This window comes from Sinocyclocheilus grahami, unplaced genomic scaffold, assembly GCF_001515645.1.
Source record: "Sinocyclocheilus grahami isolate Dianchi unplaced genomic scaffold, SAMN03320097.WGS_v1.1 scaffold990.1, whole genome shotgun sequence".
Taxonomy (NCBI): Eukaryota; Metazoa; Chordata; class Actinopteri; order Cypriniformes; family Cyprinidae; genus Sinocyclocheilus; species Sinocyclocheilus grahami.
This window is the reverse complement of record NW_015506169.1, coordinates 229247-247054: the sequence shown is the minus strand read 5'-3', so window position 1 is coordinate 247054 and position 17808 is coordinate 229247. Positions and strand designations below refer to the sequence as shown.

Sequence of the window (17808 nt, the reverse complement as noted above, 5' to 3'; positions counted from 1 at the left end):
GTATAAGCATCGCTGGCCAGTCGAGTACCTACAGACACGGGAGGGGAGGCACGGTTCTCCCTGCCGGTTGGAGGCGGTATTAGGACACAACTGCATCGCAACCGACCGCTCCACCGGGGGGACCCTTGTAACCCCCTAGCTGCCCCACCATCGAGGGTGGTGAGGGAGGAGGAACCAGCAGATCGGTTTCCAGCAGTAAAAAGGTGCCATCCATGACCTGTTGAGCTCCTCATGCACCTCGCTGAGAACCAGCGTGGACCACACTGAGAACCAATCGTGCAACCTTGAGGGACACGGTGGAAGTCTCCACTCGAGCCCTACCCCTACGGCGGCCCGGGAAAGCATAGCCATCATTTTCGGGTCCGTATCCGGCACCGCTGACCGCCCAGAGGGCGGCAACGCTGACGGATCTTCATCCCCAGAGAAATCCGTCTCCCCCTCCGATGCTGCAACCGACACCCGATCGTCGGGGGGAGCCTCGGAAGAAACAGGTGGTACCCCCCAGGAGGCTCCAGCCTGCTCTTTTGAGAGCTCTGCTGGTTTCGAAGTGCCGGCTGGCTGGGGCATCCATCACCGGACCGTAAGACCAGTACGCCCACTGCCAGAAAAAGGGGCGCCCCCGGCTGCCGCCAGAGGGAACCCCAGACACGAGAGGCAGCGATCGTGACCCGGCGCCAGGTAACGACTGCACCCAGAAACACACGGATGGTACGACATCTTTAAAAAGACGCATCTTTAAAAAGACGTTTCACCCGTGAAGCTCTTTTAGATGGAAATTGCTCTTTTAGTGTGCTGAAGCGCACAGGGGAGATGGCCGTCTGCAACACACACAGGGGTAGTGCAGCCTGTTGTGTGCAACCCACTCGACATGGGAAAACCACCGCCGCTGAAGCGCCGTACCACCAGCACGAGAGCCCACGAAGAGCGTGCTTGACTGTAGTTTTTACTCTACGTAGAAGGTCAGGAGCAGAACGATAGAACCGCTCGGCTCCGAAGCAAAAAGCTGAATATGCGCTGCATCTGCTGCCTACTTATACTCACGCTGTGATCAGCAGCAGCTGGATGCAATAATCGCATGCCAGTGTGCATTGGCTCATTTAGTTTACACTCAAAGTGGATTGGTCTCTCTAAGCGAGATCCCAATTTCGTCGGTCATCCGACGTGACGTCGAGAGTGACCGACTGAAAGGGAACTGTGAATGTTGGTCTTGCCCAGTTTAAAAGAACCTCAAACAGTCTTGACACTTGAAGTTTAAGTTAATTTCTGTGATTAACATTTGTTTTTTTACACATTAAAAATAATTAATGCAATTAATGCAACATCCATTTTTTCAGTTTCCTGAAATAACAATGCTAATGTCTTTTAAGAGCAGTGATTAGGGATGGGTATCATTTACATTTTATCAATACAGATACTGCTTATCGATACCGGTACTTATCGATACTGTTATCAATACTATTTGGTGCAAAAAGATATAAAGTGAAAAGTGAAAATTTCAAGTTATTTTATTACTGCTGAACTTTAGCAACTGTATTAAATTTCTTCAATCAAACGCAGTGAGTTATTTTTCTCTGTGTGTTTTATTTTTAAAGGAATAGTTCACCCAAAAATGAAAATTGTGTCATCATTTACTCACTCTCAAGTTGTTTTAAATTTGAATGAGTTTCTTTCTTCTGTTGAACATAAAAAGTTATTGAAGAATGTGGGAAACTATACAGTTGCTGGTCCCCAGTGACTTTCTTTTTTTTTTCCTACTATTAAAGTCAGTGGGGACCAGCAACTGTTTGGTTACCCACATTCTTTAAAATAACTTCTTTTGTGTTCAGCACAAGATTAAATAAAAATTAATACATGTTTGGTACAACATGACTGAGTAAATAATGATAGAATTTAAATTTTTGGGTGAACTATCCCTTTAATGACAAGCGGCAGCATGTTTAGTACTGTCCATTTAAGAGCAGCACGCATCTGTTTATCTCTCAACTGTTTACTTTCACTTTAGACATAATTAACTGTGTTTATATGTAAACCTTGTGTGTTTTTGACAGTATTAGCGCAATCAGATGATAATTAATATAAGTAATCAGGTGCTGTTTGACCGGTGTTCTGTCAGATTTTGCTACCGCCCATTAAAACAGTGGGTAGTACAATTCGACAACGAAAAATGCTACCTGTAAAATTATGGTTTATTAACGTCTACACCTACCCCAACCCTAAACCTACCCTTACAGTAATGCAGATACATTAAATATTGTTGTTCAGCGTGAGAAAAAGGACGCAATATTGATATGCACATGCGCAGTAAACCCTGGTAGGATAAAATGTCAGGACACCGGCCTTTTAGTCTACGGTCGCTTCGAGTGTACGTGCTCTCAATAAGCACATGTTAGAACTGCATGCAAATGAAACGTTTAACCGGCAAGGCTTTAAAGCACGCAGAAATAATGTACTTTTGTGATTGCGAATAAGTCTCGTGAGTGTAACTCTACCGAATCAACATTTGATGTGAATGTGTCTCGCGAGTTTCAGTTGAAGCTGGAGCCGCAAGACATAATACAGCGCATTGCTTGAGGTAGACGTGTTTTGTTAGTAAATGTTTCATTATATTACTAGTGTTGCCTCTTTCGTTCACTATTACACTACTGCATATATTGCATCTGACACTGGTGTCGCTTAGTTTTGTAACATGAGCCCACACTTTCGAACGGTTCAATGACTGATTGCACGCAAACACACACCGCACATGCGCATGGATATCACACGCACGTCAAGCAGACATCGGCCACATCATTCAGTGAAGGAAAATGACAAGCAGCAGCTTCTAATTCGTCGTTAACATTGAAGTATACGGAGATAAAACAACGCAAGTATCGATAACAGTATCGTTTGTCCTGAAGCTTATCGGTATTCCGGTATTGACCCAATTACGTACCGGTCCAAAAAAATACAGGTTTTCAGAACCCATCCCTAGCAGTGATAGACATCTTCAGTAATGAAAGATTTTAAAGAATGTCTTCAGAATTTCCTGAAAATGTACATTTACATTTTACATTTAGTCATTCAGCAGATGCTTTTATCAAAAGCGATTTACAAATGAGGTCAATAGAAGCAATTAAACCAACAAAAGAGCAATGATATATGTAAGTGCTGTGTGACAAGTCTTTGTTAGTCCAATGCAATACACATAGCAAGGTTTTTTTTTTTTTTTTTTATAATAAAAAAACAAGTAGATAGAATAGAAAAAGTATAGAGAACACTAGCGTTAGATGCTCATTTTTTGTTTTAAGTAAATAAAAAGAAAACAAGTAGTTTACAAGTAAAATTATAGGCTGGTGTGTTTGTTTAGGGATGGAGCTAAACTCTGCAGGACACCTTCCCTCCAGGACCCTTGTTTAGATTATGCAGTGATTCATTCACAGATAGAAATCCATCCAGATTTAAAGGGGGCATTCAAACATTACCCAAGATGCGGGGCGATACTTTGTTTCACTACGAAACATTAAGAAACATTTCTCTTTCATTTTTGTGCAATTGAGAGCTGTACCTCAGGCAGCCCATGCATCCTCCTCTGCCGTCTGTCCTCCATGAAATTAGTCAGCCACTCTTTCCTGTCATCCGTTTTCTTCTTACTGAAAGCCTGAGCAGAGTTCACACACAATGTTACCCAATATGTCAAAGCAATATGCAGTTCATATCTGAATAAATGTAATGCTGCACCAAACGTAGTACAAACAAGACCAGTAGTGAGCAACTAACCAGTGTGATGGCTGCATCATCTTCAGTGCCATTGTACTTGAACATAATTCGATGTCTCTCCATGTCAGCAAAATAGTCCTTTGCTTCTTTGCTTGTACTGGTACCCAAACCTGACAAATGTGCAGTAAACATATAGTCATGAATGCTTCTTGTTTTTAGATGCAGACAGTTTCAAATAAGTAGCAAGCAGAAAACAAACCTTTGTAGTACTTTATGTGCCACGTTTTATAATTTTCTGTGTGCTTCTTCCATTCTTCAAATTCCGGGATGCTGTAGAATGATACTTCCTGTTTATTCTTACTGGCCTAAAGAGAAAATTTTAGAAACAGGTATAAAAAGCTGAAGCAGCACTGATGAACAGAACATTTTCTTTATTGGATGATCATAATACCTTCACGATGGGTGTGATGAACTCCTCCAGGAAGGTGTGCTTGAGCAGAGATGGCCAATTGTGATGGAAGAAGTTAATGATAAGACCCTTGATGTGAGAGCCATCTTGATCCTAATAGTACACATAACAGAAATTATGCATACAGGTATAGGGAACATCTCTGCATACTTAATGGATAGAAAAGACAAAATAATCAGTGAAGACCACCTAAAGCACATAATCGCACCTGATCGGTCATGATCATAATCTTTCCATAGCGTAAGCTCTTCAGGGAGTCTGGGTCATCATAGCTCTTCTTGTACTGGAGACCCACAATTTTAATTATATTGTTGATTTCTGCGTTCTCCATGATCTACAATCGAAACGAGGTCAACATCCAGTTAAAAAAAATTATTTTATACCATTTGTATTCTCAAAACTCAATTTCTAACTAATTAAATATTTTCAGTACAGTGGTATGAAAAACTTTTTTAGTTTATTTTTTTAATTAAATATCAACGTATAAACAGTATTGTCCCATTCTAGAGAGGGAAACATGGAGTTTCAAATAATGTTATGCACACAGACACTGCATTGCACATGCAATGGGTAAAACAGTGCTGCATTGTTTAGAACATGCACGCTGAACCGAAAGGATTTAAAGTGTCATGAAACCCCTGTTTCAGCAATGGTCTTTCACACCTTAGATCTGAAAAAGACTCCAGAAATGGGCGTGTAAAACTGTGGAAAAGTGGGAGTGTAGATGGTGGGAAGAGGGGAGAAAACAAGCAATAAAACACAGACCTACAACACACTCATTATACAGACAAATTCATATTAAAATATCTTTAAATGGGGGGTCCAATGCTGTTTCATGCACGTTTGGATTCTCATGATAAACATGGCCAAAGTTTCAAAAAACGACTTGGAGTATTAATGTCTCTAAAGAAGTGTGTTTTTGGTTGTAAGGGAAAGATAACCTTGTTCAGCTTCCTAAAGAACCCAGCGTTACGTGAACAGTGGATGCAGTTTGTGTTCCGGGGCAGCAACGGAGTTTCACAAGTGTGTTTGTTGATGAACGTTTTATAAACAAGGCCCAGTTCGTTGCTGGATTAGCACATCGTTTGATACTGAAAGATGGAGCGGTCCCAGCTATAAAAGATCCCGGTCATGATTCAGAACTGCAGATGGTAAATATGATCAAACTAAAGACTTTTTGGAGATATGAAGGATGCAGTACTACTCTATAGGTACTCAAGCTTAACATGAGATTGGGCAAAACTGTGTGTGTTATGCCCCCTTTAAAACAGAAAGAATAAAGGCAGTTACTTTTTGTTTACTCTTCTTTGAATTTTCGGTCTGTATATCATTGTTTGCGGTGTATCACAATAATCCATTGTGTCACTGCATTCATCATCAGATGTACCGCAGTATCAGCGCCCTTATTCGCGCATATTTCATTCGAAAAAGACATGAAATGTGCGCGTGTACGGTGCTGGTTCATGTTTGCACGAGAGAAGTTAAAATATGAATGAAACACACTTGCTCCGGTCCAGATTTGAACTATGATCTGCGCAGCGAGTGTTGTTAAACTCATGCATAATACAGCGCAGTGATTGAACGCAGTGAAGAGTTCGTTCTCATTAATAATACTGAGAAAAGCTCAGAAAACTGACGACATAGACGTGTACTCTCCAGCCACGGCAGCCAATCACCACTGCAAATTAATGCATATACGTCACTTTTCGTGACGATGGTTCAACTTTGCTTTTTGAACCGGAAGAACGAAATTGCTCCCAAAATTTTTAAAAAATAACCACTTTTACCTTAAAGGGTTATTTCACCCAAAAATGATAATTAGCCCATAAATTACTCACCCTCAAGTCATCCTAGGTGCATATGACTTTCTTCTTTCAGACGAATTCAGAAGCTACATTAAAGTGATTATTAAGTTTTGAATATGGATATTTTTCTTACAAAAACGCATCAATTCGCTACAGGAGGCCTTTGTTCACCCCCCGGAGCCATGTGAGACACTTTTTTATGGATGGTCGCTTTTTATTTAACTTCTTTTGGACTGATGCATGCAACACCCGCTGAGTGGCATTAAACAGCTTGAAAGATCAAAGACCATTTTTAATATAACTCCGACTGGATTCGTCTGAAAGAAGAAAGTCATATACACCTAGGATGACTTGAACCCTCAATTATTAGTAATAATTGTAAAAAGTAATTTGTGGGCTAATTTTCATTTTTGGGTGAACTAACCCTTTAATAATAGACATGAGTGCTGTTGTTTTCCCTGATGTGCAACCTGTTCAATATGTTAGCATCTCAAAAAATGTGTTTTAGGGTTTCATGACACTTTAACGATGAGACATTTTAAAATCTTGTCAATATTCATCCTCAGCTCTTAATTTTTTATTATGGTTTGTCTTTCTGTGTCAAGGTTCCAGGAGCTTACCTGTTTGTGTGTGGCCTCCCTCACATTGAGCATCTTTCCTCTGAGTGGAAACACTCCATATCGATCTCTCCCTATCACTCCTAAACCGGACACAGCCAGGGACTTGGCTGAGTCTCCCTCAGTCAGGATCAGAGTGCACTCTGAGGAGTGTTTACCCCCTACACGACAGAGACAGAGTTACTCACGGATCAGTCGAGCTTTTAAAACAGCTCTTTCATATTTACAGTAAGAATTAATCTGCCAAACACAGAAGCTGCTCAAATAAAACTGCAAATACCAAATGAAGATTTTTTTCACGTTAATGTAAAAGACATGAAAGTTTTCACACCGACACAAATGTCTGGCAGATTTCCGCATGTGAGTTGCTTGTTCAGACCAGGAAGGCTACTCAAAGGATGTGGTGTAATATGCCATTTGCTTATCAAGATGCTTATTTATTTGTATTTTTTTCATTTTTAATCATATTCTTATGTTGGTCTCAGTATTTAATTTGCTGATAGATGTTGCAACTTTCCATTTCTGACACTCGCTTGTCACAGAGAAAGAAAGAAAGTCAAACAGTCTAATTTTTTTCACTCGGCTCGCTGTGAACAGGTCTAAAAGGCATCTTTTTTTTTATGCACGATATTATATTTTCTTTTTTTTTATCAAACATTTGGACATTTCTTGACAGTTTCCACAAAATTTAACCAAACATTCAAATAACACTGGCAAACATTATTCAATTATCAAAATAATCATTATTTGAAGCTCTGGTTAAACTATTAAGGAGGAAAGAGATTGCATCCAAATGTGGAAGTACCTCAAATCTCTTTTAACATTTACTGCAGTTTTTGGTGCTGTTGTAAAAAGACAGTGTTGAACTGCTCAAAATCCAACCGCAAAGTTTTTACAGCTTGAAAAGTCTTTTGCCCATGCTTTTCAAGCTTCGTTTTATTGTGTGCCTTATGAAAAGAAATCACTTCATAAAATACAGATATGATTTTTGGTCCATATCACCCACCCACCCTAATGAGCAGACCATGATCTTTGAGATCTGCTGATACAGCTGTGACAGTGGTTTATCTGTCATGGACTTACCAGCATCATTGGCATCATCTAGTTTGGGGATCCCTTTAATCTTGCTATGTTTGACAGAGGAGCATTTCTTGTTCAACTGCGTCTGGGCCTTAAACTTCACCCAGTTCAGAATGCTCTCCACAATACCACAGTTTGTAGCCTACGATGGGACAAATCAATAAGACATCACCGCAATTTAACACATATTAAAGTCAGCATTAAATCAGAACTGACATATATAGATTTTTTTTTGTTACTTGTTTTCTCATACACAATTCACTGGCCACAGCTTCAGTTTCATGTTGACTTCAAAGCATGCAATTCTTTTGGTATGTCTATAAAGCCAGAAGCTCTTGACAATGAGAGGAACTCTAAATTAAAATGTGATACATTAAGAGCAAAGTGTTACTGTTACAATAAGTGCTATATTTAAATAAATTTAAGTGTTAATTTAAGTGTCAGGATCATGATAGGAGATCATCACACACTTACAGCTCTGACAAATTTCTCAGAGAGAACGCATTTGGAGCCAAAGCTTTTGGTCTGTAGAGTCATGTTCTCCTTGGTCTGGGAATCAAAGGTTGGGTTCTCGATCAGGGCATTCACAAATACCCACACATGGTTTTTAACCTGAAATTAGACAAATATTCTCTTAGATCTGTTAAGAGACCAAAGAACCAAATATTCAAGTGTCTGAATTAGTGGTCGACCGATATGGTTTTTTTTTTGACAGCCGATGCCGATATCTTGGAAAGCAGGGTGGCCGATGTCCGATATAAAGCTGATATAATTTATTTATTATAATTAATATTTAAGAAATTTGAAATCATTTGAAAATGGATAAAAAAAATAAATGTGTAAAATAAACATACTTATACTTTAGAAGACAAAGTATTTTTCACAAATAAATAAATATTTAATAAAAATATAAATAAAAAGGAAGTAAACACTGTAACCAACAGGACACTCAGTATTCTGGGAAGTTTGTGTGCATTGGGAATCATATCTTTTCAAATAAAGCCAAGGTAACACTCATTTTACATACAGCACACAGTGAAAATGGCATGAATATGACAGTGGGAAAATGCATAAAGCGCAGCATAATTTGAAATCACGAGTTTGAAGTTTGTCGATCGCGCGTCTCCCGTGAAGCTGAACTCTCCTCCTGTCCGTATTCAATTCTCACGGACCGACCGTCACGCAGAGCACACACGATCATGCAGGATACAAATGCACACAAGATCTCACAACTGGATTCGACCAAGTTTGCAAGGTTTGTGAAATTAAATGTTCATTAGTCATTCAAAGATTTGTTTAAATTATATAAATGCGTATTTGCGTATATTAGACAGAACTGAATGATGACAGCGAACAAGAGGGAGAATGTGAGCGGTGTGTGCTCAGGCGCTGCCGTTCTCAGCGGCATCAAAATAAAACTCGAACACATCGGCCAAACAGAAAAACCTATCGGCCGATGCCGATATTTGAAAAGTGCTAAATATCGGCCTTGGCGATATATCGGTCGACCACTAGTCTGAATAGATATCATATTTTATCAAATCAGTGTGTTGTAAATTGTAAGAAAAAAAACTGTAAATATACACCTGGAATGGTTTCACGGAGACTCCAGCTTTGTTCTTCTTCTTGACCACTTCAATCAGTTTCGTCACTATTTGGTCCACAACATAGTCGACATGTCTTCCTCCCTAAGATATCACACAACTCATGAGTATCACATAACTTTAGAAGAAGCATCTTAACACCAGAGCAGTGATCAGATATCACAAGCACAGCTGAGAAGACTATAGCAGAGCATGCAATTTGATGTTTTTACTGTTTAGTGGTAGAACCCTCTAAAAGGTGCACCTTTAAATCACCACTACAATCCCCAATTACAGTAATGAGTAACAGTGTTTCAGAGACCTTGGTGGTGGCAATGCTGTTGACGAAGCTGATTTGCTGGAAGCCCTTCTCACTCATGGTGAGACACACTTCCCAGCGCTCATTCACTGTCTCATTCACCACCTTCAGAGCAACGCCCGTCTCGTCCAGTTTATCCTTCACATACAGATCCACAAAACTGCGGAAACCATTCACCTGCAGCACGAAACACACACACATGCTCATGAGGGAGACAGCTGTCTGAAAACATTTATATGTCTGTTAGCTTTAAAGGGGTCATGACATGAGAAACCAAATTTCCCTTAATCTTTTGATACAGAAGAGGTCTTTGTATGCTTGATAAATCCTGCAAGTTTCATAACTTAAAATGTCCTCATCATCAATAAAAAAGCATTTATGTGATAACCCTCAGAAAACAAATGGACAGGGCAAATGGAGTGAAGGAGTGTTCGCTTTGACGCGTTTGGTTTAAATGCGTTTGGTTTATGTTTGCGTATTTACGTTTATATTAACGTTTGCGTCTTTGTACAGACATCAGAGGGATCCCAGGGTAAAGAACAAGTGGATAGTTTATATCGGTACTAGATCTGACTGTTTCAACCGTAAGTAAATGATTTAATATTGCTTTGTCTGTAAATTACCGTTTTATTTTGATTATGTTGTCAAAACACTCAAAACATGCAATAACGAGGGGGCATTGATACTGTTTCTTATGCAATGACGTTAGCCAATCATAACAGTGGCCAATTACTGAGAAGCCTTAAAGGACCCGCCCCTTAAAACAGGTCGTTTTAGAGAGAGGGTCAGAATGAGGGTTGAAAATAAAAATTTTTCCACATATTTATTTGTTTTTTTGTGCAAAAAACTTTATTAACATTATAAGTAAACCTCAAGGTACATATTAATTTAAAAAATCCATGTCATGACCCCTTTAAAGAAGAATCTCTTCACATTATTGTTAAGAAAGCACATAAAGCACTTTTTTTCCCATATGGAAATGACAGGTGACTTACAGGTAGCTTCTTTCCATTGAGCATGACTTTAACGCCCCTACAAGAGCCGGCCACATCATACGCCCTGCGTGTGAGCAGAGCCACAATGTCCTTGTCCAGTTTCTCCATCTTGAACTTGGCCAGATCAGGCTGGAACGTGACACATGTGTAGTCTTCACCATCAAAGTACTTGATTTTCGCCTCACTGGTCTTTCCCATGTTGTCTTGCCATGTCTTTGGAATAATTGGGACGAGAAAAAATGTATGCTGCTGTTTTATGACAACCAACACAGATTTCCTGTATTCCAAATTCAAGAAACAGCTGTACCTGTTTGAAGCTCCGTTTGTACTCCTTGCAGGCCGTCTCCACTGTAAACTTTGTGCTGAATATGTTACACAGTTTTGCGCCATATCCATTCCTGCCACCTGATGAACACCAGATTGATGAGTTAAATTCATTTGAACACTTCAGTTGAACAAACAGCACAAATGCATTTAAATTGCATACTATCTGAATTTGTAAGAAGCAACAGTGTCATATATCTTATGCAGCTACAATATTCAAAACGTTAGTGCAGTTGAACACAAAGTATTAAAGGGGATATTATTTATAAAAGTTAAGAGTCAACCACAGCTACCTAAAACGGCTCGTTCTAACACGCCCCCACTTGTCTACGTCACGATGTGGGAAGATTTGCATAATGCCGCCCAAATGTTCATGCAAAGAAAGAAGGCGTAACTTTTATTCTCGCTGTAGTACTGTTGCTGCCACCGCCACCATGTCGTGAAGGCGATGTGTGTTTCGTTGTGAAAGCGAAACGACTTTATTTAGCCTTCCAAAAGAGGACACGACTAGAAATCAGTGGTTAAGTTGTATTTACAACACTGTTCCAGAACACTTCAACCCAAATATTCAGATGTGTGCAGCACATTTTATGGAGGACTGTTTCCTGATCCTGGGAGAGTAGACTACAATGCCGGCTGTTCTGACTCACAGACTGTTAGTACGTTTTTGATATTTAAAGAATTTGCCACTGACGATTCAAACGCAAGTTTTGAGCAGTGTAGAGTAGCACTTGTTGTTTGTCATTTCTCCAATCACAAATGCAGACATGGTTTTTTGTTTACGCGGCACGATGCAACGCAACGGGTAAAAAGACAGTATAAGTCATTATAATCCGTAATTATGTCCCCACTGGATGCAACGAATAAAAACATGAAAAACAAAAGCTGTTATTTAAACTGTGAATAAATTATAAACAGAAAGTGAGCAACACGGCAATATTAGAACACTTTTACTCTGTTATAATCACTTAAGTTCACTCACTGCATGTTTACAGTTTCACATGATTGTATGAGACCATATGCACTCTCACAAACAATCCTCTTATAATCAATGACCTGTCTACACTGTAGAATAAATCTCTTTTTGACACTGTCAACAGTTTGTGAATGCAGAGCTAGCAAAATCAAAACATTTACATTTAGTCATTTAGCAGACGCTTTTTCCAAAGCGACTTACAAATGAGAACAATAGAAGCAATCAAAACCAACAAAAGAGCAATAATATGCAAGTGGTGTGACAAGTCTCGGTTAACCTAACCCAGTACACGTAGGAAGGTGGTATATACAGTGGGTACGGAAAGTATTCAGACCCCCTTAAATTTTTCACTCTTTGTTATATTGCAGCCATTTGCGAAAATCATTTAAGTTCATTTTTTTTCCTCATTAATGTACACACAGCACCCCATATTGACAGAAAAACACAGAATTGTTGACATTTTTGCAGATTTATTAAAAAAGAAAAACTGAAATATCACATGGTCCTAAGTATTCAGACCCTTTGCTCAGTATTTAGTAGAAGCACCCTTTTGATCTAATACAGCCATGAGTCTTTTTGGGAAAGATGCAACAAGTTTTCACACCTGGATTTGGGGATCCGCTGCCATTCCTCTATATATATATAGGCATATATATAATAAATACAAAGAAAACAAGTAGACAGAATAGAGTAAGCTAGTGTTAGAGGTCTTTTTAAAGAAATCAATCAGAAAATGAATAGTGAGTGCAAGTGTTAGAGGGCTTTTCTTCCTGCTTTCTGCTCATCTTCCTAATGTTGTATAAAGCAAATCTGCAGGACCAGGCAGTTTTAGCAATGTGGTCTGAGAAATTCAGCTTATCATCAACTGGATAGTGAAATTGTGATGGAGTAATGGATTAGCTGAAACCACAAGCAGTTCTGTCTCAGCCAGGTTGAGTTGAAGGTGATGGTCCTTCATCCAGCAAGAAATGTCTGTTAGACAAGCTGAGATGCGAGCAGCTATCGTCGGATCATCAGGATGGAATGAGAGGTAGAGCTGAGTGTCATCAGCATAGCAGTGATATGAAAAGCCATGTTTCTGAATGACAGAACCTAGTGATGCTATGTAGACAGAGAAGAGAAGTGGTCCAAGAACTGAGCCCTGAGGCACCCCAGTAGCTAGATGTTGTAACTTGGTTACCTCACCTCTCCAAGATACCTTGAAGGACCTATCTCAGAGGGAAGACTCGAACCACAGGAGTGCGGTTCCTGAGATACCCTTTTGCCAATAAGGTTGACAGGAGGATCTGGCTTTTAACCGTGTCAAAAGCAGCGGACAGATCCAGCAAGATAATTATTGAAGATTTGGAAACCGCTCTTGCCAGTCTTAGGTCTTAAACAACCGAGAGCAAGGCAGTCTCGGTTGAATATCCACTTCAAAAGGAATAGTTGTTGTCCAGGTTTTTCTGTATGAGAAACAAAGAGACTTGGTTAAACACAACTTGTTCAAGTGTTTTTGCAATGAAAGGAAGAAGGGAAACCGGTCTGTAGTTCTCTAAAAGAGTTGGGTTAAGAGTGGGTTTCTTAAGTAGTGGGGTTATACGAGTCTATTTAAATGGTGAGGGAACACCAGTGTGAAGAGATGTGTTAATGATGTGAGTGAGTGCAGGTACAACTGCAGGAGAAATGGCTTGAAGGAGATTAGATGGAATAGGATCGAGCGGGCAGGTAGTAAGATAAAAGGGTGGATGGAAAGGGTGAGTTTGGAGACTTCTGCCTCAGAGAGTGGAGAGAAGGATATGAATGAGTGTATGTTTGCTGGTAAAATATGTGTCAGAAGGGGTGGTACGGTGAGGTCTGAAAGACAGGGGGGAGACAGTTTTTAAATAAGACGTAAGAGTGGCGCAGAAAACATCAGCAGCACTGTTAGCATCAAGAGATGATAACTGTTTAGGGGGAGGAAGCGAAGATGAAACCACAGCAGAAAGCTAAGAGGGTGAGAGTGAACGCAGGTTACATCGAAAAGTGACATGTGGAGGGGTATGTGTTGTGTCAGGAACCATGTTGAGGTTAAGAGTGAGGAGGAAGTGATCCGAGGTGTGCAGCGGAGTAACCAGCACATGATCAGTGGAGCAGTGTCGTGTGTAAATAAGGTCCAGTTGGTTGTCTGATTTGTGAGTACCCAGAGTTAACACTCGCTTGAGATCAAAAGAGGCAAGCAGAGTGTGGAAGTCTGCAGCCTGAGGTTTATGTAGGTGAACAATGAAGTCTCCAAGCATAACTAGGGGAGTACCCTCCTCAGGAAAGGTTGAGAGCAGCACATCTAATTCATCCAAGAATTTACCTAGTGGTCCTGGGGGTCGATAAACAACTACAAAATTGATTTTAAGAGGATGGGTAATAGTAACTGAATGTGATTCAAAGGAGCTGTTGATACTCAGAGATGGTAAAGGATTCAATTTCCAATCATTAGAGATAAGCAGACCAGTATCTCCACCTCTTCCAGTCAGACGGAGAGTGTGGGAAAATGAGAAATTATTGGAAAGTGCTGCAGGTGTAACAGTGTCCTCTGGTTTGATCCAGGTCTCTGTCAGGGCCATGAGGTTTAGCCTTAAATGACTAGAAATAGATGTAATGAAATCTGCTTTATTTACTGCAGATCGGCAATTCCAGAGACCAATAGAAAAGGAAAGTAATGTAAAATAAAGTAAAATTAAATTAAAATTGAGGAATGAATTTGTACAGTGTGGCCATGATTTAACTAAAATGAGAATAAATTAATTTGTGGCCTTGATATCTTTCACTTTTCCCCCGCATGTCATGCTCAGGCCTCCATACAAATAAACTTGACTGGCTTAACTTGTCTAACAAGCACAAACATATGACGCAAAACAACCAACCCTGTGATGTCACAGGTTACAGTACTGCAAGATGTCGTGTTTGTTATATAACTATTGATTAGAGTGGAAATGATTAATTTAGCAGACTGACTGCTTCAGATCCACTTTTTTATCACTTTGAGTGGATTTCTTCTGCATTGGTGGACACAGGTAGTAAAAGATTTTATTATTTTAAAGCATTTTGTAGTAAAATATAGCATAGTAACTTTTTGCTTAATCACAGTTAGGAGTGTCTAACTCTGCAGTTAACTTTTTTTGACCTTCTAACTCTAGTTCTATTCTAACTTTCTATTCATATTCTATTTTCTCTATTTGTTTTCTTTATTTAAAAAAAAGGCCTCTAACACTAGCTTTCTCTGTTATTTTTCTATTCTATCTACTTGTTTTCTTTTTATTTATTACTAAAAAAACACCTTCCTGTGTGTACTGCGTTAGGCTAGGGCTGGACAATAATTCAATATCAATATGTATCGCGATATAATTTTTTTCAATAACGGTGATATGATTTTTAAACACATTTCCGATATTTCGATATACATTACCAGTGTTTCCCATACATTGATTTATTTGTGGCGTTTGACTTCATTGAATAAACGAGCACTGCACGTCACGGTTATTTTATATGAATGTATCGCTGAAGGGAACCGACTGATAGTTTATATGGCATTTTTATCTGATAAAGTAGCGTTCATGAGCGGAGCTGCTTTGTTCACAGCCATTACTGGAGAAACCGTTAGTTCCACCACTCTCACAGTGCCTCCTGCTGGCAGACAATCAGTTTGCATTTTCAATAATAAACCCATTTCCAGCAACATGCTTTTGTTGTTACTCTATTTTTTTGTTTTCTGAAGCAACTCGGGGCATGTTTCATACTCGTTATCCTGGTGTGACTTAGACAACAAGTTCAATAATGACCAGAAAATGAGCAAAACACTACCAACAAAAACTAACTCCATCACAGAGAAGTTTCTGAAGATGCACTACTGCATAACTGCAGTATTTAATTATGTGTGCATGCATTACCTGTGACTTTCTTCTCATTGTCATTATAGTTGCTCGAGGTGAGGAGATGTCCGAAGATCAGCGCAGGCACGAACATCTTCTCATCTTTGTGTTCTACCACAGGAATTCCCTTCCCATTATTCCACACGGCGATGGTGTTGGACTCTCTATTAGAACCGACAGGTTAGGACATTACAACACAAAGAGACAGAAGATGCAAGAAGTTAAAAAAATGTCATTAAGTATAATATACTGTATATATGCCATACTGTTTTTATTATAAAGGAAGTGCTATTACTAAAGATTAATAAAAGTATTGGTTTTACAAATTTTTTTCAATTATTATTCTGATTATTCATATCTTGATTGAATGCTACTGTTAAATAGACCTACTATACCTGAAAAACTTAAAGCTTTGTAGATTTCATTGTTTTCTTATATTGTATTTGTCCTGTTTGTTGTTTGCATCTTTGTCCTTATTTTTAATAACAAAAATAATATACCAAAAATAACTGTATTGTGAAATACATTGTGAAATAAAATTACTCGAATGATTTTTGTCATATTGCTGACCCCAACAGAACACTACAAATACACTATAATCAAAGAATTGAAGGACAAAAAGCATGGTGAAGCATCGTTTTATAATCAAATTGTAACCCTCTGAATTGGAATTGAATCGTGAGGCAAGTGAAGATGAAATCTACAAAATGAAATTCAAAAAATGATTTCTGTAATGTTTCTGTGAGGGTTATGTTGGGTTAGGGATAGGAAATATTATTAGCTCAGTACAAAAACCATTAAGCCCATGGAGTGTCCCTGTAAACCACGTATGAAAGCATGTGTGTGTGTGTGTGTGTGTGTGTAGGGCTCCTCGAGCTGAAGGGGTCCCCCGAATTTGGTGGAGAATCCGCCGCCGCGTTCGCGAGATAGTGACACCAGTTCACTTCAGTAAGGAGGTCTCTTGTTCAGGCAGCAGCATTCAAGCGTTGTCTTATTCGATCGTAAGTGCCCTGCGAAGTGGACTTCACATGATATTCCGCCATGATTCCAGTTCCAAGGGAACGTACACGTTACATTCAAAGGGCATTAAAGTGCGCCAGACATGAATTTAAATTGTATTTATTTACAGAGGCATATTATGTCACACTTCTCTAGTAAGTTTCGTCTGTGTGTGAGGACAGTAGTGCAAATCCGTGAATGAATGTTCCGAAGTGAAATAAACTTCAACGGAATAAAGTTGAATGGAATTGAAATAAAGTTAAATAAACTTCAACTTTACTGTTAAGTGCAATGATGTCAGACTCATTTTGGATAATAAAATGTATTGTTAAATAGTTAAATACCCTGCCTCCATCATTACATATCTTTGTCACATCATTATAAGTGTTTGTTCACCACATTTGAGTGATCATTGCAGAAAATGTGTTTATGTATATATATTCTGTTTATGTATATACTGTATTTTATATATAGTACCAGTCAAATGTTTGGACACACAAATGGGAAAGTGTCCAAACTTTTGACTGGTACTGTACCATTATATACACAAATAATATCGGCCGATATATCAATATCGGCCTTTTTTTACTCCCTAATATCGGTATCGGCCCCCCCAAAAAAAACATATCGGTCGAGCTCTAGACTCTACTATAGTTAGCAAAATGATTTTCACATTAAAAGGTTGGATTCACATTTTCCTGAATGTCAGTCTAAGGCCCAATCCCAATTCTACCCCTTAGCCCTTCCCCTACCCCTCTGTTTCTCGCGTTTATGTGAAGGGGTGTCTCGATTCTCTTTTGGTTGGAGGGGTAGGGAAAAGGGCCAGATAGCCCTTCAAACTGGTTGAGTGAGTGCATGAGACGAGACGACGACGAAGAAGAGCTGTTGCAGAGTTAGAGTGTCAGAGAAAACGAAGAAGAAGAGCTGCTGTGCTGTAGCCTTACATTTTTGGCATGTCTAGAACAGCGGTTCTCAATTCCAGTCCTTGCGTACCCCCGCTCTGCACATTTTGTATGTTTCTCTTATTGCTTCATACGTTTGTTATATTTGAGTGTAAGTGC

The 17808-nt window shown here is 39.2% G+C and overlaps 1 protein-coding gene across 1 annotated transcript in view; it reads right to left on the bottom strand.

Moving 5' to 3' along the window:
* Window positions 1–17808, bottom strand: part of LOC107565242 (DNA topoisomerase 2-beta-like) — a 48069-nt gene that overhangs the window by 22062 nt on the left and 8199 nt on the right. Inside the window, exons 6-17 of the mRNA XM_016250458.1 lie at window positions 10872–10969; window positions 10565–10777; window positions 9573–9746; window positions 9254–9355; window positions 8142–8279; window positions 7671–7809; window positions 6591–6748; window positions 4374–4499; window positions 4148–4258; window positions 3956–4061; window positions 3757–3866; window positions 3545–3637 (exon numbers count right to left, since the gene is read on the bottom strand). Coding sequence (XP_016105944.1) covers window positions 3545–3637; window positions 3757–3866; window positions 3956–4061; window positions 4148–4258; window positions 4374–4499; window positions 6591–6748; window positions 7671–7809; window positions 8142–8279; window positions 9254–9355; window positions 9573–9746; window positions 10565–10777; window positions 10872–10969 — 1568 coding nt within the window. The remainder of the gene's footprint in view (window positions 1–3544; window positions 3638–3756; window positions 3867–3955; window positions 4062–4147; window positions 4259–4373; window positions 4500–6590; window positions 6749–7670; window positions 7810–8141; window positions 8280–9253; window positions 9356–9572; window positions 9747–10564; window positions 10778–10871; window positions 10970–17808) is intronic.